Consider the following 27,690-nt stretch of genomic DNA (forward strand, 5'->3'; position numbering starts at 1 on the left):
GTACTGGCCTTCGGTTCAGAAGGCCCTGCGTTCGATTCCTAGCCAGGACGGGAATTTTAACTGTGTATAGTTCATTCCTCTGGTTCGGGGATCGGCTGTTAGTGTTCACACGATTCTCTTCATCTACGTACAACGCATCACCACCACAGAAACACCCAATAGTGAATACATTCCTCCGCATAGGGTTGGTGTTAGAAAAGTCAACTGACCGTAGAACTGGGCCAAATCAACTTCAGTTGCCGGTCTCAATAAACTAAGATGATTATATAATGGATGAAATGTCGTATGGCTTTTAGTGCCGGGATATCTCAGGACGGGTTCGGCTCCCCAGATGCAGGTCTTTCTATTTGACTCACGTAGGCGACCTGCGCGTCGTGATGAGGATGAAATGATGATGAATACAACACATACACCCAGCCCCCCCGTACCGTAGGAGTTAACCAATTAAGGTTCAAATCCCCGACCCAGCCGGGAATCGAACCCGGGACCCTCTGAACCGAAGGCCAGTACGCTGACCTTTCAGCCAACGAGTCGGACATATAATAGTATAATAGGACGTCAATGGTAAATTAAACTAAACAAAAAACTAATCATGGTTACGGGATTCTTGCGCGAACTCATTTGCGGATTCCAACCCAGCCATCAATTTCTTACTATTCATTAGCCTTCTCTTCACACACCGCTCCTCAAAAGGCACATAAATAGAGCACAGAAAGGGTGAGAAATGATAGAGAACGCACAAGACGTACAGTATTCAAACCGAAGACAGCTGATATAAAGCTCGTTCATTAACTGAATAGGAAACTGAATCGATGCCACGAAAGAAGTCGTGAGGATAACACTATCTTCTCCACAGGAAGCATAGACCATCAAATGCAGTACTTTACTCCGGTCACAAAAAGCGGTCCTTGTTTCCAGGCCTCCTTGGAGATCCCACTCACGTAAATACGACTACAATAAGGCACGGAACGATGGGTCAGTGTGTCACTAACAGTTATTCTTTCTTCAGTTCTCGCTCGACCGGCGCTGGGAGACCGGAAGAAGGTTAGTAGCGGTTTATGAACATAAGATTGATCACAACATTAAATAGAACAGTTACCTACAAGATTACAATGAACGTTAGACATCACCATCATGGCCGCTATGCGTCGTTCAAGCAAAGAAAACTGGAACATTTCTATAGTTTTAAATCATCCACAAAAAGTGCATAATAACGATTGCTTGTTAACCTTTGTAGTCCACTTCATTTTTTGATTCATATTCTAGATGATCTAATATAGTTCACAAGAACAGGTCGCCACATGACATCAATCATGTTATTTCCAACCGAACAGGCGTGTTTTCTTAATGTAATCTTACTTCCCCTTTCTAGTTGTACAGTCCAAGTTCTCTCGAACGCTACCAAGTCTCACGTCAACTGGTTTCCACACTTCTTTGAGCACATTTACTTATCAAATGAAGTATTTTGTTCCAAGCTTGGGCAGACCATAAATCATTTAAAGAAGAAAAAGGTTTCCTGTGGGACTGGGTGCTAGATGGGAATAAAGAAAGTGCATGTCCAGTCCCTGTTGACAAAGGGTTAAAGTGAGTCCTCCATGATGTCTATCACGGGGATAAGTGGGGGCGAGACAATGTGAAGATTACGGAAAACAACGTATTTCCTCCCATACTGCTGAAAAGTGCAAACCCGTACGGAACAGAGCATTTTGTTTACAAAAATTACTGTTCGTGTTATTTATAACTTTCCATTCCAACGTGGGACGTGTGAAGACTAACAGAAAGCAAGTTACAGACACGCAACTCAAGGCATAATAAAAGTTCGGCTCCTTGGCTGAATGGTCAGAGTAGCGGCCTTCGTTTAAAGGGGCCCGCGTTCGATTTCCGGTTGGGCTGGGAATTTTTTGCCACGCCTGTTTAATTTATTTAGCTCGAACTGGGAGCTCGTATTCGTCTTAATACATTTCTCTTCAACTACACACAATACACCACATCAAGTATCATAAAAACACGCAATAATGAATACATCCCTCCACACATGGTTAGCCAAATCCACAGCAAGCGGGGCGGGGGTAAGGCTAGGAAGAAGAATGTATGATTTTCTAAAATGACAAGTTTTTGTCCGCTTTTAGACGTGGAATATCGGCTACAGCTCCTTTAAATCTTATGAATATACGAACACAAAATATAAAAATGTATTTCAGAGAGCAAAGTTCTTTTTACGTTTTAATATTTTGTTGGGCGAGTTGATGAGCACTCAGCCTCAGCAAGTTATTTATGTATTTTATTTATTTATTTATTTATTTATTTATTTATTTATTTATTTATTCATTTATTTATTCATTCATTTGTTCGTTCATTTATTTATTTCGAGGGTCATTTTACTTACATGAGGAGCTTCATGTATATCTTAGAATCACTTTCTCATTCTGGAATAACAAGGAATTAGAAATTAATGCCACATAATTATCGCTCGAAGCTGGAATCGAATCAGCAGCCAAGCACGAGCTTAGTTACGAGGCTAGCGCCTCGCCGCCTGATTTACAACTTACTCTTTCTCCCTTGTTAATACTGAAGATAGTGATTTTTAGTTATTTTCGAACTGTTGGGTTCGGTTCAGTGTCGCTAACCATAGCGTTTAGGGACCCTAATAGCCGATACGACGCCTTACAGTTACGGCACGTTGGTTGGCACGATACAGTCATGGTTTATTTCGTGATTTGCGAGACTTACGTATTGCCACCACCGTATTGTTAAAATCACTACATTTGCGGGTATATTAAAAGCAAATTTTCTTTTACTGTGGGATTGTAAACCTGTTTGAGTAATAGCAGATAAGTAGAATTGTGGCATGTTCGAATGATGCATTTAATAACGTGGTTTGCGTGAAATGACGAACGCAGCATTTTATTAATTACGGTCTTATTTCGTCCAATATTTACGTATTGAATTCGATTACGATGTCTAAGAAGCAAGAAAAATCTGCAAGAACTCCTCCGAAAAGGAAAACAACATTACCTCCTCTACAAAGGTCACTTCAGTTCAAATAGAAGGAAATTTCATTATCAACCGAACGTAACTTAACCTTGTCTTGTCAGGACTTTTGTACGGTATGCAGACTTGCCTTTGTGTGTTCTTATTAACTTACGACATTTGTACATGAAATACAGTTGCCTTTGTGTATTATTAGAGCGTGGTTTCTCTTCAGTCCGACAAATAATAACAAATTCTAAGATGGGAACTGAATTATTTACGCAAGGCAAACACCGAAGAATACGGTTTATAGTAATGCGTATATCAAAATAAAGCAGACATATGTAACATTAAATTGAGTCTGGGTGTTTATTTCCTTAATTCATCATTAAGCTTGAAAACAGACTTAATTATTAATATCTTGATCGATCATTTATTACAATTTACTTGGATAAGAGGAGTTCCATTACTGATACTTACATCGAGGTTAGTTTGTTGATGGTTATGTCTCGTAATTTCAATATGTAACTGTCCGCGTAGCGGTTAGTGTTATTAGCTGCCGTCCTCGGGGACCCGGGTTCGATTCCCGGTACTGCCAGAAATTTAAGAATGGCAGGAGGGCTGGTATGTGATTGAAATGGTACATACAGCTCACTTCCATTGGGGGTGTGCCTGAAAAGAGCTGCACCACCTCGGGATGAGGACACGAGTTTACAATATGTAACTAGTCAAGTTGACAGCAGTGGTGGAGCCATAAAAAGGAGAATAGGGCGGCGATATTTGCCTTTTAGTGTTTAGCCTTACGTGTCGAGTACTATATATGAATACTACACTAATGCATTCTTCTTCTTCTTCTTCTTCTTCTTCTTCTTCTTCTTCTTCTTCTTCTTCTTCTTCTATCGTTTTCCCTCGCCCTGGCGAGGTCACGGGTGCGATGTGAGTTGAACATGTGGGCCTGGTCCAGTTTTAGGACCGAACGACGTCCTCCCTGTGTGGATACATGTAATGACTATTGGGTTTTGTTAGTAGTGTGATTTGCTGCTTGTAAATAAAGAGAAGTGTATTAAGACGAAAACGAGCACCGCGTCGCCGAGCCACAGTAATTAAGCAGATGTGGATACAATTCCCAACACGACCGGAAATCGAATCCGAGGTCCTATGGATGATGATGATGATAATAATAATAATAATAATAATAATAATAATAATAATAATAATAATAATAATAATAATAATAATGCGGGAACAAGGGATGCACCGGAGAAACTCGTGAAGTCACGCAACATCTTGCTTGAAGAGCGACAAAGGAGAAGTCAAAGACTTCAAGAACATCTGGAAGGAGTGCAAAGAAAACGGAACTAAGTTCGAGATATAGAAGATCTGGTGGACTGTGTATTCGTGGTCCACAGATGATCATAAGTAATTAAATAAATAAATAAATAAATAAATAAATAAATAAATAAATAAATAAATAAATAAATAAATAAATAAATAAATAAATAAATAAATAAATAATAGTTTTACGCTCCACTAACAATTATGGTTTTCGCAGACGCCTAGATACCGCATCTTTTTCCCATGGAAATTATTTTACGTGCCGGTAAATCCATCGACACAAGTCTGATGTATTTGAGCACCTTCAAATACCACCGGACTGAGCCAGGATCGAACCTGCCAACTTGAACGCAGAAGACCAGCGTTCTACAGTCTGAACTACTCAGCCCGGCATCACAAAGTAATAGATATCGACACCCATAAAATAAAACGTGAAAGTAAAACGATAGTCATCTGAGTTAAAGCACCCGCGATCACTTCCCACGTACGTCTAGTGCGGAGTAAATGACATTCAGGGCACGGCCAGTGAATGTAATAAAAAGTGCTACATATACTCATAAGGTCAGTGGTGCTGCTGCAATAGCACTTCCTGGTTCACAGGCAAACTACCTTACGCTTCATCTTGCCAACAGGCCTGAGGTATTAGTTTTTCTTAACAACCATATAGCGGCTGTCTAGTCGAGGCTGTAAAGGTACCAAATGTATGCATAAATCTTTTCCGGTTTCACTAAGAGATGGCGCCAGCGAACAGTACGCAGCATATGAATTTGACACGTCAGTTTGTCCGTCTGACATTAACCTACCAACACACACAAGTTGAGTCCACCAAACACTAGCGTCTGTGTTGTATCGTTCAGTGATCATGTAGACGTTTGTTTCTGAAAAATAACACTTGTGGCACGCACTGCATTTCTTATTTAATCAAAAGAAGAACGCTGAGGAAAGTCATCGTTTGCTGGTAGAAACATATGGTGAAAACGGTCCATCGATTAGAACATATGAGACATGGTTTCGACAATTTGAACGTGGTGAAAGACAATAGACCACAAAAGTGCGAAGGCGAGCAATTGCAGGCGTTACTGGATGATGGCCCAACTCAAACTCAACAGCAATTGGCACAAGCATTAAACAATCAGCAGACGTTTAGGCCCTACGAGCAATGGGGAAGATCAGTAAATTCGGTAAATGGGTCCAACACGATTTGAATGAACGACAAATGGGAAATCGCAAAATCACTTGTGAAATGCTGCTTCAATGCCATGAAAGAAAATCTTTTTTTTTTTTTTTTTTTTTTTTACCGAATTGCGACGGGTGACAAAATATGGATTTATTTTGAAAACCCGAAGCGGAGAAAATCGTGGCTGTCACCTGGCGAAACCGGTCCTTCAACACTAAGCCCAAATCGCTTCGGCAAGAAACCATGCTTTGTGTCTGGTGGGAGCAGCACGGTATTGTGTATTATGGACACTCGAAGCCCAGGGAAACCGTTAATGCACAACGCTATCGCCAACAAATGATTAATTTAAATCACGCATCGATCGAAAGACGACCGGAATGGGCCAAAATACATGGGGAAGTGATTTTGCCACACGACAATGCGCCGTCTCACACAGCAAAACCAGTGAAAAACACCTTGAAATCGCTTGGATGGGGACATCCTTCCGCATCCGCCGTACTATCCCGAACGGCGCCATGACTATCACCTCTTCGCATCAATGGGGCACGCGCACACAGAACAGCACTTCAGCAATTTCGAAGAAGTTGGAAAATGGCCCGACGAATGGTTTGCCGCAAAAGACAAGCAGTTTTCATGGCATGGTATTGTAACTTATCTGAAAGGTGGGCGAAGTGTGTAGAAGCCAATGGGCAATATGTTAAATAAAAAATAAATTTCCCCTGAAAATGACGTATTTTCTTTACCACAAAAACCGGCAAAAACTTATGAATGCACCTGGTATTCTCGGACTTGCGTTCGATTTTCCACTAGGAACCCCCCTCCCCACAAAAAAACTGGGACAAGATGTTAACTTCTGGAGGCACACAGCAAGAGATTCACTCAACCAACACAAAAAATGACTACCAGGTTTAATTCCTGGGGGCAAAGGCGGTCGGACATAAAAAATGAAATGGCGTATGGCTTTTAGTGCCGGGAGTGTCCGAGGATATGTTCGGCTCGCCAGGTGCAGGTATTTTGATTTGACGCCCGTAGGCGACCTTCGCGTCGTGATGAGAATGAAATGATGATGAAGACGACACATATAGCCAGCCCTGTGCCAGCGAAATGAACCAATGATGGTTAAAATTCCCGAGGCTGCCGGAAATCGAACACGGGACGCCTGTCACCAAAGGCCATCACACAAACCATTTATTTATGAAGCCGGACGATCGACATAGAGCTAACTACACTATCTTTTACCTCCAACTCCCAATAATAATGTTACTAGTTTTACGCTGCGTCGCACCAACTACTATTTTCGATGATACCGAGGTGCCTGAAATTGTTCCCGCAGGAGTTATTTTATGAGCCAGTAAATCTACCAATTTGAGCACCGAACTGAGCCGGGATCGAACCCGTAAATTTGAGTTCAGAAGGCCAGCGCTTTACCGTCTGAGTTACTCAGCCCGACCCTTCTACTCCTCTAAGGTCCTTCATTCTTCTTTTTCTCTTTTATAATATGCATTCGGGATAAGGTAGGTTCGAACCGCAGCATCAGTAGACCTGAATACCGTTTTTCGTGCTTTCTCATTGTCACACCAGACAAATGCTGGGTACCCATATAGGAACTCTTATGAACTAGCAATGTGATCCCGAGAAAGAAATAATATCCAGGACTGAAATGGTCAGAAGTGATTCGTCAGCATGAGGATCCGCTTTACCAGTCCAAGTATCAGCCTACAACTCCATGTTCGCATATTACGCTATTTACATTTTTCCTGTCCTACAATGGTTTCCAAAAGCTGGACGCTCAATCAATCACTAGAACGCCAAACTGAAGCCTTTGAGATGCACTACTATAGAACAATACTCCGAATATCCTGAATAGAAAGGAGAACGAAATGAAAAAGCCCTCAGACGGATGAATAAAAGTAAAAACCTTCCGACGACCATCAAAGATAGGACACACCATGAGAGGCGACCAACGAGGGAAAAACTCACGGAAGAAGATCAATGGGATGACAAATTCCTAGCTGAACGACTTACATCGTTGGTTCTGACGAACAATTGAAATCTTCAGAGCCGCTGTTCAACGGGTATTACATATTCAGTAATTATTAGTGCCTGGATTTTTATGTTATATCGAAGTACGAAATTTGTACATAAAAATGTAGTAAATATAAGTGAAATATGTAATTAAATATGTACTATTCAACAGTATTAGTCTACTGCACAAAATTTACAAAAATGTTCGCATATTCATAAAATATGCAATAGTATTTTATAGATTCTGAGAAACGATTAGTACTGTTGTATGCACTTGAGACACTCGGACCTACTGTATTCCGCCGACGAAGGGTTAGAAATCTAAATTTTAAAGGGATTTTAAGGCCAATTTTAGGAACTGAAATACGAGTATATTCTATATGAGATGATATTCGCCAATTACCTTCCGAAGTCTGAAAATTAAACGAGCTGACAGAATTGTTTGGATAATTAAAAAAGGTTACATTCTTCACATAACACGTAAAAATATGTAATGTTACTAAGAATATGCAAAAATATGTAACATGAAACAACTATAACCATATCAGAACCACAATTCGCCGACAATTTTCATTTTCAGTTGTCTACAAGTAAGGGGGAATTAGGAAGAAATTTGTGATATCTTTTGTATGGAATGTGCTATTGTATGGCTGTGAATCTTGGACAATCAGAGATCAAGATTGGAAACGACTGGAAGCGTTTGAGATGTGGGTATGGAGACGAATGTTCAGGATTAAATGGATTGAAAAGAGAACAAACAAAAGCGTTCTGCAAGAAATGCAAGGGAAGAGAGAACTGATGTTAACGATACAAAAAAGAGCTAAATTTACTGGCCTCATTTTGCGATACAATACCTTTCTTAACAAACTGCTGGAAGGAAAAATTACGGGGGAGAAAGGGCGAGGACGAGGAATATGTAATTACAGAAGAATATTCAAAATACGATTGGACTTTGACTTTATCGCAGTTGGTACAGGGCAGCGGGGCGAGCAAATGATGTCTCGCATTACCGACAGGGCAAGATAAATTTTGGAGAAGAATTTGCGAGTGCTACAAAACAACAGGGCGAATTCAGAATCGAATGTGTGCTGATCACTCAGGGGCTAGCAACGTTTTTTTTTTTTTTTACAATTTGTTTTACATCGCACCGACATAGATAGGTCTTATGGCGATGATGAAATAGGAAAGGCCTAAGAGGCCTTGGCCTTAATTAAGGTACAGCCCCAGAATTTGCCTCGTGTGACAATGGGAAACCATGGAAAACCATGTTCAGGTCTGCTGAAAATGGAGCTCGAACCCACTATCTCCTGGATGCAAGCTCACAGCTGTGCGGTCCTAACCGCACGGCGAACTCGCCCGGTACTACCGAGGTCACAGCGAAAGGAACCACTGTATTACTTAGAACCGACCGACTAATTGAGCTGCCCCACTGTCAGTTGCTGGTTCGCCTCCGTAGCGTAACGGTTAGTGATAGTATCTGCCGTCATCGGGGGGCCAGGTTCGATTCCCGGTACTGCCAGAGATTTAAGAATAACAGGAGCGCTGGTATGTGGTTGAAATGGTACATGCAACTCACCTCCATTTGGGTTGTGCCAGAAAAGAGCTGCACTACCTCTGAAGGAGGACACGAGTTTACTTTTGTCCGGCTCCATGGCTAAATGGTTAAAGTGCTGGCCTTTGGTCTAGGGAGTACCGGGTTCGATTCCCGGCCGAGTCGGGGATTTTAACTTTCATTGCTTAATTCTGGTGGTTTTAGGGCTGAGTGTGTGCGCCGTCTTCATCATTATAATTCACCTATCCTTGCAGACGCGCTGGTCGCCTCTACGGCGTCAACTAAAAAGACCTGCACCAGGCCTCTTCGGAGGCCACACGCCATTATTAAAGCTGCTGGGTTCTGTGATCGTGCTAGAGGGGTCATGCCATCTCCTGCGGGTAGAAAGGGGCAGTCTACGTGTCTGCATCAGCGTGACTACACCCATTTCGGAAGATATCGTGTGACAGTGTGGCCAGGTGTAGAAGTAGATTACTATCTGATGGTTCAAAACCTTAGCTGCGCATAAAACTAGTTTCGTATGTGGGAGAGTCAATCCGCTGCAGCGTGAGTAAAAGTGGAGGAACGTTCACTTCGCTGGTTGCTACGGAAGTGTTCCTGTCGGCTCCTCATACTTGTAACTTATTGCGGGTTTAAGATCCAAAGTGAGCAGCACAGCAGTAGTTACCCCGTCCACTGCCTTCCTTCCCCTCCTTTCTCCTTTAAGTTCATGGCTTCGTGCAAGCTTGTGCCACCAGGTAGTAATCTACCTTTACAGTGTGTTGCTTACGAACGCTCTCCGCTTGAACAGTACCACGTAATACGTATCACTATAGCCTGAGAACAGCCCGGCGTGCAACATCATCAGTTGCTTACCTATCCACACGTGCTTTTGTAGCTAGCAACAGAGCCGGATGACAGATCACCGGAAATAAACAACGAGTAATTCCTCGTATAGCGAGTGCAATCATTATTTTGAAAACGTAGTATAATCAATTGGATCGCTAACCATCGGAGGGTGACGGCGTCCAAAGGAGGAAAAGAAGAAGAATAATAAATGCTGGGAGCTATACCATAAGTAGACAAGAGACAAGGATATTGATTGTATGATCAACTGATTATTTAAGGATTATATTCCTTAGGCTATAAGCCCAAATCCGTTCACAAATAATAGGTTTTATGTTTATACAGCACAATACAATAGAACTTAGCATAAACAAGTGACAGAGAGCAGTCTACCAGGGTATTTAGGGGTTGCAGTAAGGATGTAGAGGAGAGGGCATATAAGTCTCTGGTAAGACCCCAACTAGAGTATGGTTCCAGTATATGGGACCCTCATCAAGATTACTTGATTCAAAAACTGGAAAAATCCAAAGAAAAGCAGCTAGATTTGTTCTGGGTGATATCCGACAAAAGAGTAGCGTTACAAAAATGTTGCAAAGTTTGGGCTGGGAAGACTTGGGAGAAAGAAGACGAGCTGCTTGACTACGTGGTACGTTCCCAGCTGTCAGAGGAGAGATGGAGTGGGAACACATCAGTAGACGAATAAGTTTGAGTGGCGTCTTTAAAAGTAGGAAAGATCACAATATGAAGATAAAGTTGGAATTCAAGAGGACAAATTGGGGCAAATATTCGTTTATAGGAAGGGGAGTTAGGGACTGGAATAACTTACCGAGGGAGATGTTCAATAAATTTCCAATTTCTTTGCAATCGTTTAAGAAAAGGCTAGGAAAACAAGAGACAGGGAATCTGCCACCTGGGCGACTGCCCTAAATGCAGATCACCAGTGACTGACTGATTGATTGATTGATTGATTGATTGATTGATTGACTGATTGAATAAAAGCTGCGGTGTACAGGATCAGAGTTTCGAGTTAAGGTGGATTGAAAAGTGGTAAGAGCTTCGTTAGAATTGCGGGCACACGACGACTGAACACGTGTTAACGGATAGTTCATCGAGCACGCTTGAGCTGCAGACCGCTAAGATTGTCGTGTTGGGCCGTCTGTCACGCGGGGGCGGACGATAACGGGAGGTTCGTGACAAGGAAGAGGAAGGTAAAATTAATCCGCTTCAACGCCTTCCTGCACAAAACGAAGGAATGGCTACAGTCAAGGACAATTCGTGTTGGAACATTGATTCTAATGAAGGCTGAATTTCAACTAGTTCTATTTCATTACGGAGGCAAGGGACAATATGCATATAAGATTCTATTAACCCTTCCCGTCTGGTAATGTTCACTTCACTATCAGGTGGAGCTGTAATGTGATAGGAAAATAAGCCAAATTTCCTACTGATGGCTTAAAAATTATCGATAGGTGTCTCGGAATAGTGCCAATAATAATAATAATAATAATAATAATAATAATAATAATAATAATAATAATAATAATTGTTCCGAGGTATCTGTGGAACAGCAGAGGTGAAAGAAGGTGCGGGGGTGAACAGGTCTCAGGCTACGAAATTAACGTTAATTTAAAATTTAACAAGGTTATATTTTCTTTTCAAAATCAAGAAATAACAAACATGGCAGGTACAGAGTAGCAAGGCAACACAGTACAATTACAGTATTTACAGGATTTGGGCTTCGAGCCCCGAACTCACAATTCTTGAGCAATTAGCCCAACTTTACCCCAAAACACGTTTTAACAGAGGGGCAGAAAACCCCATTCATGCCCAGGAGCACTTGCTCCAAATTACACAGTAAAGCCTCCTTGAGGCGCGCAGAAAACAAAATTTTCAAGAAAGAGCAACTCGCTCTCAAAATTTAAGCCTGTCAAAGGCCACACCAAATTCCACCTTCAAGCTGTCCTCTAAGGACATAAACACAGGGGTAAAATACCCAACCTACTGAGGCCTATTAAGTGAGAAAAGGTTAATTACATGGCCTCTAAAATACCAACTTGAGAGGAGGCGATCTGCACTCCTAATACATTTTGTTTAAAACCTAATCTGGCTCTAGGCCGCTAATGCAAGGGCTAATCCCATACTAAAGAGGTGACTTTAGAAAGAAACAATTTACATTACGTTAAGGAAGAATTGGTTGAGAAAAATAAGTTCACCTCAAAACAATATGAGTGGGAGCTCTAGAGGGTTAAGCACTCCCTATCCCAATATGTAGCTTAAAAGAGAATAGATACTAAGAGTCTTTACATTTTAGGGAAAGGTTACATGGTGGAAAAGCTTCGGACCCGCCCCGAGAGTTAAACTGCTGAGCTAGCAAGAAAAGAAGTTATTAAACGGCCATTACCTTATGGATGAACTGCTGCCCGAAGAAAGAGGCGCTTCCCGCCCCCTGCTACGTACTTTACACACTGAAAGATGTTACAGAAGTGGCCCGGAGACCCGAAAATCAGCAGTTTAAATACTCTCGCAGAAAGTTCGAGGCGTTTCAGGAATGAGAACACCCTCCCACAAAATCTTTATTGGCTAGGGTTAAGCAAGATATTCAAGTTGGAGAAGATACACCTGATTGGTCATAAATTAATTAAAGAAATTCGGGATTGGCTAAATTCAAAACAAGGGGAAAGAAAGGGTTATACAGCCAACTTAAACAATAACAGAAATAAATTTAACAAGGAACAAACTTTTGAAATGAAAATTTCTCCAAAAAACAGTTCTTTCACTTCGCACTAGGGTGCACCATTGTAGTTCTTCAGTAGTGTCCTCTAGAAGAGAAAGTTCACACTTCTTACTACAGGTAAAACAAAAATACATCGAAAACGACCCAGTTCAGAAACTTCAAAATTTCCAAGTAGTGACATCTTCTGAGAAACTTGAAAATTAATACAGTTGATAAAGTTCAGACTTCCTCCAGCAGAGGAGTTTCAACTGGCGCAAAGTTTGAATTAGCGGCGTGGAGGTGTACCGCCCGGTACAATAATAATAATAATAATAATAATAATAATAATAATAATAATAATAATAATAATAATAATAATAATAATAATAATAATAATAATAATAATAATAATATACTTTCTATAGCACTCAAGCGTAGGATAGAAGGACATATAGATAAACAATTAGGAGAATATCAAGCTGGCTTTCGAAAGGGGCGGTCATGTGCAGAACAGATTTTTACCATCAAGACCCTAATCAAAAGTAAGACATTAGCAGCAGATAGGTAAAAGTTATTCTGCCCGAAGGCAGGTCCGAACCTCCGCAGAGGTGTTGCTGAGCCGGAGTTTACGTGCGGTAGGGTGGCCAGTTCCTTTCCGCTCCTCCATTCCCTTACCCCCCACCAACAGCGCGTGACAACCCTCCAACTCCTGACCACGCCCAATGTTGCTTAACTTCGGAGATCTCACGGGATCCGGTGTTTCAGCACGGCTACGGCCGTTGGCAGCAGCAGATAAGAAAGTGATAATGACATTCGTGGATTTCAAAACAGCATACGACTCCACAGACCGGGACACACTAATGGAAGTGCTTAAGGAATTTGGAATAGACAATAAGACAACAACCTTGATTCATCAAACACTAAAGAACACACGATCGCAGGTAAATTTTTTAGGAGAACTGTCAGAGCCTTTTGAGATCAAAACAGGTTTGAGGCAAGGAGATGGCCTCTCTCCAATTTTGTTCAACTGTGTTTTAGAGAAAGTTATCAGGGAATGGCGAAAAGAAATGAGCAAATTCAACTTTCCAAATGGAATTAGATTAGATCACAAGAGAACTGGGCTTAAATTTGAATGCCTCGCATTTGCAGATGATATAGTCTTTTTTGCAGAGAATTTGCAAATTGCAATTAAGCAGATTAAAGTCCTCAAAGAAACAGCAGACAAAACAGGATTGCAAATATATTTTGAGAAGACGGAGCACATGAACATAAATACCACTGACCCAATCTGGACAATGAGGACGAAGTACGGTGACATTAAAAGAGCTACAAAATTCAAGTACCTAGGAGAGATTTTGACTCCAAACATGAATGAGAAAGCAGCAATTCAAGAACGTGCAAGAAAGATGGAAACTGCGTTTAGATTATGTCAGAACACCTACAAATCTAAGTCAATCTCCTACCAGGCCAAATTCAAGCACTACAGCACGATAGTTAAATCTGAATGTTTATACGCAGCTGAGACAATAGCCACGAAGGGACTCTCAGATTTGGAAAAGAAAGGAAGGAGGTTCTTTAGAAAGATTCTTGGACCCATAAAATCATCAGACAAGTTTACGTTTCGCATGAGACCAAACCGAGAACTATACCAACAATTTGAAAACATCACCACCACAATGAAAAAGAGGAGATTGACGTTTTACGGTCATATTAAAAGGATGGGATCGGAGAGACTCGCCAACAGGATCCTCACCTTCCAGGAGAGCAGGAAGACACAAGACCCATGGGTAAAAGAAGTCCACCGAGATTTAGAAAAATGAGGGTTCACGGCAGAAGATATAACAAACAAAAAAATCTTCAGGCAGAGAGTTGCGGAGGTGGAGGACCTAGCTGATGTGATGAGAAAACGAGGAAGAATAGAGTATTCTCGGCAGAAGAACGAGCACGAGCAAGCCAACGGATGAAGGAATACTGGCGAAAGAGAAAGGAGAAAGAACTTGAGAAAGCAATGAAGTTGCGAAATCGTAGCCCATAGATGGCTGAAACGAAAATAATAATAATAATAATAATAATAATAATAATAATAATAATAATAATATGCACATTTTTGTGACTGTACCTTAAGCAAGGCTACGACTGGTTCCTTTCCAGTCTCAGCCCTTTCCCATCCCAACGTGCACAAAATCCTGGAAGTGTTGATGCGGCCTTAAAATGACTGGAAAAACCTTAAAAGTAACGTTGAATATATATAAAAGCAAAGTTTTGTTAGCGGTTTAACTTCGTACGAACTTAGGTTTTCGGCATCAAGATACAGGAAAAAGCTAGATCTGGAAATGATGCGGTCGTGGCCTTAGGTAAGGCACAGTCCCAGCATTTTTCTGGTGTGAAAATGGGAACCCAAGGGAAATCTTCGAGGCTGCCGATGGTGAGGTTCGAACCCACCATCTCCCGAACGCAAGCTTACCGGTATGTGGCCTGTACTAGGCAGCCAACTCGCACGGTTTTAACAAAACGATATATTTCTACCGGTTGCCCTTCCGACATCGTTCCTCTATATTTCGTATTCGAAGCATTATTTTAGGTTTCAATTTCCCTTTTTTTTAAATTCCAATTGTATTAAGCAAAGTGAAGTGGTAGGGGCTTATAAACCAGTTGTTTTATCCATTACAACAATAATCACCACAGATATCAGAGCAGTAATTTTACAATGAGCACGTCGGTACCGGACAGCTGACTTGTGGTCTCTACCAGCTGTGTTTATTAACGTGTTCAAACAGCCTTATCTTAATGTTTCATGGTCAAGAGTGGTTGTTTCCATTACAAGATACTGAAACTGCGTGATTTAGAAATAGCTGGGAATAATAAGGCCAGGAAGAAACGGCAGTTTTACGTGGCAATTACTACTATTACTAACTACTACTACTAGTAGTAGTAGTTAGTAGTAGTAATACATGTCTTGGAGGAAGTAGATGAATACCGTTACTTGGGTAGTACTGTAGAATAACAAACGATGGTAGAAGTAAGAACGATACAAAATGCAGACTAGCAAAGCAAGGAAGGCCTTTCAAGGAAAGAAATTTGTTCACTTCCAACATGAATATACGAATATACGATTTTTAAAACTTTCGACTGGAGCGTGGCACTGCACGGAAGTGAAACATTGACAATTAACTAGCTGAGAAACGAAGAGAATAGAATCTTTTGAAATACCGCATGATGAGACAGAAGAATGCTGAAGGTGTGATGGATAGGTCGAATCACGAATGAAGAGTAAATGAAACGAAATGGCGAGAGAACGATTTGGCTAAATTCGAGCAGAAGAAGAGAGAGAATGATGGGCTGCACGTTAAGACATCCAGTACTTGTTCAGTTAGTTTTTGAAGGAAGTGTAGGCAGTAAGAATGGTAGGGGTAGACCAAAATGTGAATACGACAAAGAGATGAGAGTAGATGTAGGATGTATGTAGTAGTTACGTAGAAAATAAAAGGTTAGCGCAGGATAGGGTGGCATGAAGAGCTGCTTCAAGCCAGTCTATCAACCGATGATCCTGATAACAACATGTATGTCAGTGCGAATAGACTGTTCGGGAAGAAATTATTATGTATAAGACATTACAGTTTTAATCATAAACGATTAAGCAGTCTTAATTGAGCACGTCTGGTATTCAACAGCTGACTTGTGGTCTCTAAGTCAAGTGACAAGCTTGTGAAGACCGTCCTGGCCCTTGGCTGAATGGTTTAGAGGATCCCCCGGGTTAGATTCGCGGTCGGACCGGAGATTTTACCGGCGTTTGGATAATTTCCCTAGTTCGGGGTCAGAGTGTGCATGATCACCTTAATGCGCATATTCATTTGCATACAACGTACCACATTCCCAACCATCACTCAAACACACAACTGTGAATACATCCCTCCATATAGGTAAGGGCATTCGGCCCTGAACCTGGGCCAGGTCCACATGTGTGACTAACATCGCACCCGTGACTTCACCAGGGTGTGGAAAAACGGCAGAAGAAAGAAGAAGATGATATTAAGGTATTAGTGTAGGGACGGATAACAACGATGATGAGAAAATGAGGCGATTTGTTTCACGACCGTCTAGCTGCCGAATTATGAGTCTCACATACATTGAAGCACTTTCCACGCTACTGTACAAATTATACAATGACATGCTAAAATTTACGGGACAGGGTGTAGTATCGCGTAGGCCATCCTCAAGCTCGACCAAGTGTAGCAACTCGCTGTGGCATCGATTCTACAAGTAGTGGAAGAAACACCTGTGAAGATATTCTGACCCATACTATTAGGGCAGCTACCCTCACCTTCCTGCTATTTGTAGGTGGAGGGTGTGAATTTACCTCACCACCACGTCCCATAAATTATCGAAAGGGTTCATATCAGACAAACGAGGTGGCTACAGCAGTCGTTGAAACTCTCCAGAAGGCTTCTCGAACCAATTCTGGACAACATGGGCCCGATGACACGATGCATTATACTGCTGGAATATTTCATCGCTGTAGGGGTACGTGAAGTATGTGAAGGTCTGCAAGTGGTCATCAAGCACTTCACCGTAGCAGTCAGTGGTCAACGACCTGTTCAGGTGGATCAGCGGATTCAGCCCATGACACGTGAACACATCCCACCCACACCACTATGGAGTTACTACCAGCCTGTATGGTGCCTTGTTAATAACTGGGATCCATAGTTTCTGGAACGCGCGCTATATCCGAACCTTACTATCAGCTCGGAACAGAACAGTGATTCTTTGCCAAACAGAATGTCGCCAGTCCTCCGGGGTGATATTAGCAACGACACGTACCCAGGCGAGACACTGTGCCCGGTGTCGTGGTGTTAACAATGGAATTCTGGTAGGTCTTCTGTTCCCATACCCCACTGACATTAAAGAACGCTGCACTGACCTCCGGGATATGTGTCTGGCACTTCCTGCATTGAATGTGGATGTGACTGTGCCAGTGAGAATAGTCTGTTACCAAGAACAATTCTAGCCAGTCGCCGCTAATCGCGATCATTAAGAATCCGTGGTCGGCTACTGCACTCTTCACTGTGGGTGGTAATGCCTTATATGAGGTATTCCTGATACACGCGGGACACCGTCGATCGTGGAAAGTTAAATGTCCGCACAATATTCACAATGGAATGTTCTCTCCATCTGGCCCCCAGTATCATGTCCAGTTCATCGCTATGACACGGCCAGCAAAACGGTGTTTACATTCACTCTCGAGATGTCGGATCACACCTGATACAGGACTGGGCACTTCCAAACGTCATGGTACGGTGGCACCACCAACTATTTCCTTTTAAATAGTGTTATCCCATGACTTCTGGCATGTCAGTGTATAGGGAGTGGTGGTTTGAGGTGAAGTAATAGCCTTTGTCTGCTCAAGGCAATTAGCCTAGGATACTCATGACGGAAGTTGGTTCTCACAACGACACTTTCCTTTTTGGGACTTGCGACAACAAACACAACAAGCTTAAGAACTACTATCTTATCTTACGGAAATAACACGAGAAAAAGCAAACAGCTAACGGGATTCCTCGCAAAGAGAAAGCCAAATCACTCACCATTATGTCGCGCTGATCCTCGATGCTGGATATGAGCTTGCCAAACTCCTTCAGCGAGTTCGCGATCGTCACCTCATCGTCAGTTTGGGAAGTGCCGATGCACTGGAAGTCGAAATTGAGGAGACTGTTCGATAGCGTCCTCTGAGCCTTGGACAAATCTGAAATACAAAACAAAACTTCATTTAGCCCAGTTCAGTGGCAGTATCATTCACGTTTTCCATATAAGTGCTCATTTCAAGAGGCTGTAAAATATAACGAAACATATCTTACGCCCCCCGTTTTCAAACTCGCTCTTATTTTTTTACTTGAGTACGCCTAAAAGTGCGGTGAGGTCACAAGTACCACCTTTCATCGACAAAAAAATACTTTGCATTAAAATGAAAGCTAACAAAATTGTTCAACTGTCTTATTTTTACTTCTGTCTACTCTTTAACTGATTTATAATGAATATACTAGCTTAAAGTTATGTTTCTATGTTCAAGTATCTTAGAGCCAGTGGGTCTGGACTGGTTGCTGTAAGTTATCTGAGGTCAGGTTCAACACGATGTCTGTTTCTATAGTCTTCAAATGCCACGAGGAAAGGAAACCCAGTTTTACACAAATGGGTTGTTTTAAAGGACAAAAGAAACTACACTACTTTCTCGGCTAATTGCGAATACTACTCTGCCTTTGGATATAAAAAAAAATCAGACCTCAACAATTAAAACATATGCTGGATTCAGGAAAGAGTTCGAAGTGAAGAGGAAGACCAATAAAATAATATTTATATTTACATGTGCTTCAATAACGTACGTTACTAAATCAGTACATACTAGGTTCCCATTAATTCATATGTCCCGATTCCTCGGCTAAATGATCAGCGTAGTGCCATTTGGTTTCCGGCCGGGTCGGGGATTTTCATCTTAAACGGTTAATTCTCTTGGCTCGGGAACTGGTAGTTTGTACTGTTCCCAACATCCCTGCAACTCATTCACCAAACAACATTATATTCCATCACAGTAACACGCAGTTTACCATACACGGCAATGCTGCCCACCCTCGTAGGACGGTCTGCCTTACAAGAACTGCACTACGCTAGAAATAGCCACACGAAATTATTATTGCTATTAGTTCATATCACTTTATTTACACAAGCGTACCCTCATTAACATTTTCACCACAAAGTCGCAGATTCGACGCCATTTTAAAATGATACCACATTTTTGCACTTTTCCCATGAATTTCCTAGTGTATCACCTCTCTATATTTCGCGTACCATCGGTGGTACACGTACCACAGATTGAGAATTTCCGTCTTCCACCAACAGACTAATTATTACTGGGAATATCTTAAGTTTATCAATGCTAATATACACTACCTACATTTTTTATGAGGGCCACTTCAACAAACTATGATATCCAGCTCAAGTAAGAGTCGCATTCAATTTCAACACTGTGTCTGACAGTTCGAATCCACCAGGGAATGAAAACTTTACACTACCCATGTGTAAGTTCTCAGGAGAAAAATAATGCTGGTAGTACGGTATTAATTCTCACGCAAGCTTAGATTACCGCAAGAAAGAATAGGGCAGGAGTGGTTCACGGAATTAAAAACCGACTTCATCAAACCAGAAGTATTAAGAGAGAAGCCGATGTTTTCTCATTGATAGTATTGTTCTTGTAAGCACCAGTATATGTTGTACTAGCTGCACTATACGTCGTTGAAAAGTTATTGAACGACTGCTTCCGAATTAGTACACTGAATAAAATGTGGCGTTCAGATTGGCCCACATTTTTTTGTTTTTTTTCGAAATGGCTCCCAAGAAAAACAATTCGCGTCCGAATTAGCTCCTGGGTTACATCTGAATTTGCTCCGAAGCACTGCAATGACCCCTACTGCACCATTTTCCTTCCCACTTTTTAAAGACTTAATGTAGGACTATCTACGTCTGGTAAGTCGTTCCCCCCCTCCCCCCAATGCCTGTTCTAATCCTATCATGATCGTGGTGCAATTATGGCAGCACATTTGAGTGGAAGATACAACTATGGCACAGTCAAAACAAATTCACTGTTCAATCCGTATTTAATGATCCAATGGTCCTCACTCAATACAGCTAGTAAGTTACTTAGTGTCGACTACTGTAGCCACTCTTAACGTTTAACAAGGTGATTTGCTTTGGACATAGCAGAGCAGTAAATGGCAAAATGCACATTCCAAGAATCCAATGGCTCGTGAAGCTAAAGGTCATCGAAATAAGATCTGCAGTTTAGAGTTTATCTCTCGACCGTCCGCAGTGATGGTTTATGAGCCAAAAAGTAATAAGATCACTTTCACTTATTTCGAGATGTTCAAGTTTTTAAAAATCTAACCGATATTAATGGACAGATTAAGCCGCCCGGTGGCCATGATCATTGAGGCGTTGAGTCTATACTGTATTGTCTGACAACGTGGTTAGCCGGTTCGAGTCCAGTTGGTCGAAAAAATGTTCATCATCAGAATGTTAGCCAGCAAAGTATGAGAGGTGGTGGTATAGAAATTCTAATCACTAGATTAGGTGCCAAAAGCCTTGATTCAATTCCAAACCTCTCCGCAGTGTTCATATGAAGTGAGGGCATATGACGCTGTTGATAGTGATGGGGACGTTACGCCTTGGTGTTATTCAACAGGAGTAGGCTATGTGCCGGCACCGAGCTTCACCCTCTCCCTACTATCATATATCACATCATTCATTTCATCTCATTAACTCCTCTGATGTTGTTGATGTCGGGAAGAGCATCCGGTCGTAAAAACTCGCTATGAAGATTCACGTCGCTTCATACCCGACCCCGTAGAGAAACGGGATAAGGGTTGGACATGTCCAGATTAAAATGAATATTTGCGTCTTAGGATTAACTAACCGAGCACCGAGCTCGATAGCTGCAGTCGCTTTACTACAGCCGGTATCCAGTATTCGGGGGATAGTGGGTTCGAACCCCACTGTCAGCAACTCTGAAAATGGTTTTCCGCGGTTTCCCATTTTCACACCAGGCAAATGCTGGGGGTGTTACTTAACTAAGGCCACAGCTGCTTCCTTCCCATTACCATCCCTTTCCTATCCCACCGTCACCATAAGACCTATCTGTGTCGGTGCGACGTAAGGCAACTTGTAAAAAAAAAAAAAAAAAAAAAAAAACCCTAAAATAATCGAGTAAAATAAGGATTAGAGGTACAGTGTATAGAAAGAATAATAATTGAAGTATATCGGAAATCTACTAGCGATAAACGGAACTTGATCGCAGATAATCGGATTTTAGACGGTATAGCGCTGGCCTTCCAAGCCCAAATTGGTGGCTCAATCCCGGTGCAGTCCGGGGCTATTTACTAAAATACGCCAGCCTAGTGTCGATAGATTTGATAATGATGCTTGTTGTTTAAAGGTGCCAAACATCTAGGTCATCGGCCCTTAATAGTAAAAAATGTAATGACAATTTAAAAGTTCAAAATCATCCACTGACCATAATAAAAAACGTGATGAACAATGAAAGGATGGATTTGAATATAAAACAATCAGTGGATCCGACCCGGAAACTATCATATCATATTACTGACGAAGGGACTGCTTCTAAAGCACAATCCTGAATCGAGAATGCTTGTTGTCTAAAGGGGTCCAAAATCCAGGTCAAAGACCCCTCATAATGGTACTTATCGCTAGTGAAGTAGAACCATGGTATTTCGCATGTTGCGGTACTAATCAAAAGTAGCGTAGACTCACTGTTCTCCACACATTATGGTACTACTCACATGTATTGAACATCGCACAGGTAAGTAACCTATGGTGTTTCTCGCATAATGGCGCCACTTACAGGCAACGCAAACCCACGGTGTTCCTCACCTAGGTGTAATTTGAGTTCAGAAGGCCAGCGCTTTACCGTCTGAGTTACTCAGCCCGACACTTCTACTCCTCTACGGTTCTTCATGGCCTATACGAAGATGATTTTGTTTTCTTTTTCTCTTTTATAATATGCATTCGGGATATGATAGGTTCGAACCGCAGCATCGGTAGACCTGAATACTATTTTTCGTGCTTTCTCATTTTCACACCAGACAAATGCTGGGTACCCATATAGGAACTCTTATGAACTAGCAATGTGATCCTGAGAAAGTAATAACATCCAGGACTGAGAAGGCCAGAAGTGATTCGTCAGAATGAGGATCCGCTTTACCAGTCCAAGTATCAGCCTACAACTCCATGTTCGCATGCTACTATCACAGAGGTCGTTGTGTACTTGCCACCGTAGCAGGGAAACTAGCGCACGGCTGCACAAAGTGACATCCAGGTGTAAGAATGTGCCATGTGCGCTGCTGAAATGAGTCGGTTCCCCTGTATTAAGGACGCAAAGATCGAACAGGCTTATCAATCGCTCGAGCATCCCCCACCCCCCTAGCACAGGAAGACGGAAACCCCCAGAGTGTGTTACGGGCGTTCACGTCTCCCACCATAAGGAAAGGAGGAGGTAATTGAGCGATTAAATCCTGTAGTGCATGGATTTCAAGATCGTAGTCTGGTGGAATATACACGTTGCACACCGTTGTCATTACTGGAAACGGAGTGCGAACTGCAATTGCATCTACGTGAGTACGGAGCGGTACTTCCTCGCTGAAGATGTCGGAGCCAAATAGGGTACAAACGCCCCCAGTAGCCGAGCCATCCACAGCTACTCTGTCTTTGGAATAAAGACGATATCCTCTCATAGTCGTGCCGTGTCCAGGTCTCAAACGAGATTCCTGTAGACAAACTATGGAGGCCGCATAGACGGATATCAACTGACGTAACTCAGCTAGGCGACAGTGATAACTATTGCAGTTCCACTGCACTAGTGTCATTGTGTGGATTGGCAGCGTTGCGAAATTAGGATAATTGCTTGCCCTTCTTTCGGTCAGCTACCTGCCATTTTCCGCCGTTCTTGTCGGTATTGTCGTCATCGTCCACGATAATGTGAGGTTCGGTCTCCATCGTCTCCTTAGAAGAGGGAGACGCGGTGGCCGTGCACTCCGCAGACGGTGATCTCACTGATCGCGAGTGGTGGACCTTCTTCCCCAGAAAGTGATCGAGTAGAGGGACATCGTGTTCTCTCACTCTTTCCCACCGTTTTCGAACACTTTGTAGGAGGGCTGGCAGATGACTTGCCAGGCTTTTTTGGGGATCCTTGGACCCCCGGTCTCGTTGGAGAAGGTTTCTTCTCCAAGCGTGTAGGAGAGCACTTAGGCTTCCCTTTCTCCTCCCTTTTCGGGCCAGTTGAAGGATGGCTGGAAGGTGATTTTCCAGCCTTTGTTGGTAGGACTTCCCAGCGGAATGTGTCTGGGAAGAGTTTTTCCCGGACATCTTCGGCAATGACGTGCTTGCTAACTGTTGAACCTGTGGTTTGACGATTACTTGCTGGGTACTTGATGTTTGCGGAGTTAATGGTGGGACAGAGGGTACAACACTTACGGGAGATATCCGTACACTAGCGGACTTCTCTGCAAGGGAGACGGAGAATTTCGGAGGAGCCATTGATGTATACTTCTTCCGTGCCTCTGGATAAGAAAGTTTATCCAGAGTCTTAAGCTCCTGTTTAAATGTAGGGCATTCCTTGGACCGAGCGGCGTGCTCCCCAGTGCAGTGAACACACACTGGTGGTGGTGTGCACTCCGCATCGGCATGCGCCGCTCTTCCACATGCCCCGCATATTGCTGATCCCTGGCAGCGTGGTGAGGTGTGGCTAAACCGCTGGCAGTTGTAGCACCTCATAGGAGAAGGAAAATATGGCCGAACAGAGAGTGTGTACATGGACACCTTAATACGTTCGGGCAGTTTTTTCAAGATCGAAAGTTAAGATGAAAGCCCCCGTGTCGTAGAGGTTGTCACCGACACGCCTCTTCCGACGTTTAACGTCGGACACACCTCTACGAGCAAGGCTCCGGATAAGGTCATCATCGGAGACTTTAATCAAGTCCCTATGAAAGATAACTCCTTTGCAGGAGTTAAGGGACTTGTGGCTCTCTATCTTAACTGGCACTGGCCCGAACATTGTGGCTTCCAATAACTTTTTACTTTGTACGAGAGTACGCTACCATCCCGCAATTTCCTAATTTCATCTACGTCACCAACAAGATATTCCACAGCATTGCTAATCAGGAATGGGTTCTCTTGAAGAACGCTTTGTCCATCGATTCTGGTCGCAACCAGAAATCGTGGCAGACGCTCTTCAGAAACTTCTTTACTAGACAGGTCAACACGATTGAAACGTTTTACGTTTCCTAACTGAACAATTAAAGGACGCAGTTTTAAGGCCTGCAGCCTTCGATGAATCAAAACCAAACTCAAAAACCATACGTAGTCCCACGAGTACCCGGGATATAAAAGGTCGACCTTAGGCAGAGCCCTGACGTACCGAAGGCAAGGCTATGTACTCCAAAGGGCGCCCAGTATCTGGAGGTGTGTCGCTAGGAACTACTCTCCCTGTAGCCATGCATCACCTCGCCACGATTGGGAGAGGATAAAACCTTCGTACTAACCTATTCTACCCGAGGCAGAGAGGGTGGCCAGACAGGAAGAGGAATGAAATTTAAGAAGGTGAGAATGGAAGGGGGTGTACTGGAATCTACCCACTCTCGAAGGCATTTGAATTTTCCCATCCGTTTGATTTTCGTTTTTCCTACCTCTAGCACTCTCGGTGCTGACTTTATTATTATTATTATTATTATTATTATTATTATTATTATTATTACACTGCTCCGCATGCATTTCTATGTCTAACAAGGAATAACTGTTTTTAAACGTTTATTTATAAATAAAACATGTAATCTGTTTCTTTCACGTCAGGTTTTTCAGTAATTTTAAATATTTCAATATTTTCAGGAATATCGTAATAAGATGGTGTTTGCATGGATTTCTACGTCGAACGATAAATAAAGGTGTTTAAACAGATTTTTCTGTACAATTCATAAATGCAATCCTTTTATTTCTATCACTAATAAATATTTGATCATTTCCGCGATTTCCCAGTAAGAACAGTGTTTTGTTTCTGTACACAAGACGTGGAGTTCAACAGCGACTTTTTTTTTCTTTACTGATAGTTTGTAACCAATTAGTAAGGTAGAATATGAATTATAACATTATATGTATAATAAAAAGATACGTAAAAGCCAAAAAGTGATGTCCTTATTTCCAAATAAATGTGACGTGACGGCGAAAAGCTGATAATAGACTCGCTTTCTGCTCCTCAAAATTATTGCATAACAATATTCAAAACAAAAACATTGGGGAAAATCGTTTCAGATGCAGAGCAGTGTAATTCTCTCTAAGCAGATGCTGGAAGAATACCTTATTCCTTGCTCTAAGGCAAGTTTCCAAGTCTCAAGCTTTTTATTGCAGTATTATTATTATTATTATTATTAGTAGTAGTAGTAGTAGTAGACGTGATAGCCGAATGGTACTATTACTGGCTTCTCATCGACGTGATTCGAATCCCGGCCAATAAACTGTATGCGAGATTTTTGAAGTGAAAAGTAACTTCCTCGCGCTTCGGATTCCACGTACAACTGATGGTATCGTAGGTATGATCACATATCCTTTCCATATCATACACGTAACAAAAAACTCTTTGCTTGCTCTTTTGCGAGTAGATAATTTACTCACACCACGTTACTCTGTTAAATGCGACTGCCTGCCAGGATATGATATAACTGGACAGAAAGCAAACGTCAGACTAACAGCATCAGTTACATGTTTCAAGAACGTTCTTGTATGAAATACTGAGGGTAAAAGTAAAAATGTTGGTGGTGGGTTTTTTAAGAACAAGATCTAATTCTGGGAAGTGAATACATTTAACGAGATCAACATGTGCGGTGGAGAAATGAATATACTGTAGTACAAAACAAACCAGCAGGCACGTTATGATACTTGTAAGGACTACAATATTTTAGTAATGGGTAAGTAGATACTTCTGACAACATAAAACCGGCCAGGTATTGTTTATTTGTTTGTTCTATGAAGGAATCCAATTAACCGAAGTGCGCTGTAACTAATGACCCTGATTCTGTTCTACTGTAGGTCAAGGCCGACTACAACGAGTTTGGCCTTGAATGCGGAAGCTAAAGGGAACTTCCTGCACAGTATTTTCAGTTATCATCTTCCTCGCTCACAAGTAGCGATCGGTTACAGTCAACAAGTGTCCAATATTATTATCCACAGGAAATTTACTATTAATAATAGTATGATAATATACCGGGAAATGGAGTCTTTTCTGACGAACAGTGAAGCTAACATGAATTGATCCAAATTTTCCAAATTGTGCAATGAAGTGCGTCTAAATCAGTGAAATCCGTATTATTGTGGTTGATGTTAATAGCTTTATCTCTATATGTTGGTGTTCTTTTACAGGGTTCGCAGCTGATATGGTCAAAATGAACAGCTATTTCAAGTAGCTATGTAACTGCCTATGTATTTGTGTACGTGCGATGATCAAAACTTTTAAATTTCTATGTAGGCCTACAGGGTTGATGACCAAATGTCTCCTCGACATCTGTCATGTTAATTTTGAAAAAAAAAAAAGTAGTGATGGATTGCGACTGGAATCGCGAAGAGTCAACTGAATATGACAGGGGGGAATCGAGCACCCGATTCTGGAACAGATTCCGAGCAAATCGCAGCGTCATATTATGATGCAGATGCGAGAAACACACAAGCACGAATGCATTCTGTAATGTGTTTGTTTTACCAACTGTTCTCACTGGAGTGTCCTGAAGCTGTGTAATTTAATACGATTCTAATTTAGTCTATTGATTCTGCAATGCAACTAAGCAAATTTTGTGGATGGCCAATATATCAAAACTCGTACGGGGTTTATATCACACTATAACAATACTACCATTTCTATTATTTTTAAGTACAACTGATTGTTGTAACACCGTTTTGTACACGGATTTGGAGACAACCTCGCTTACTGTTAAACAGTGATGGCAACAAAAATAGTAAATATGTGTTATTACACTTACTCATAATAATATTACTTGGTAGGCCCTACTAGTTAGAAATGTTCGTAGTAAATTGTTACGCAAGACAGGTACACAACAAACTGTGCTTATATGCCTTTTTCCCATAGACAACTTCAAGTGATACTGTATTTGAAAACCACATTAGGGCACAACATATTAATGAATTAACTAAAAATTAATGTCTATAACAGAGGTACAAAAATACACATAAATAATGATGTTCAGTGCTTCATTCAGTGTCGAGGTGTGTATTGTTTACAGATCAACAGGTTAAATTGTTATTTCGTTATGTGGTATAACTCATTCGTAATAACCAGTTTGGCATTTCATTTAAAGGGGCTAATGGTCCCTGTATACACTTCTCCTCGTATCTGGATGCCTCCGATTCTGGAACTAAACGTTATTCCAATTTGTATATAAAAATACTCTCATAGTATGTAAAATAGTACGGTACTGTACACTGCATGTTACAGTACCTCGCTTCAAGTACAATTAGCGACGTCATCACCGAACC

At 41.8% G+C, this 27,690-nt stretch overlaps 1 protein-coding gene across 1 annotated transcript in view; it reads right to left on the reverse strand.

Annotated features, from left to right (window-relative positions):
- Window positions 1-27,690, reverse strand: part of Graf (GTPase regulator associated with FAK) — a 711,082-nt gene that overhangs the window by 403,526 nt on the left and 279,866 nt on the right. The window contains exon 2 of the mRNA XM_067142923.2: window positions 18,180-18,337. Within this exon, the coding sequence (XP_066999024.2) occupies window positions 18,180-18,337 (158 nt within the window). The remainder of the gene's footprint in view (window positions 1-18,179; window positions 18,338-27,690) is intronic.

Source organism: Anabrus simplex, chromosome 3, assembly GCF_040414725.1.
Source record: "Anabrus simplex isolate iqAnaSimp1 chromosome 3, ASM4041472v1, whole genome shotgun sequence".
In the NCBI taxonomy this organism is placed as follows: domain Eukaryota; kingdom Metazoa; phylum Arthropoda; class Insecta; order Orthoptera; family Tettigoniidae; genus Anabrus; species Anabrus simplex.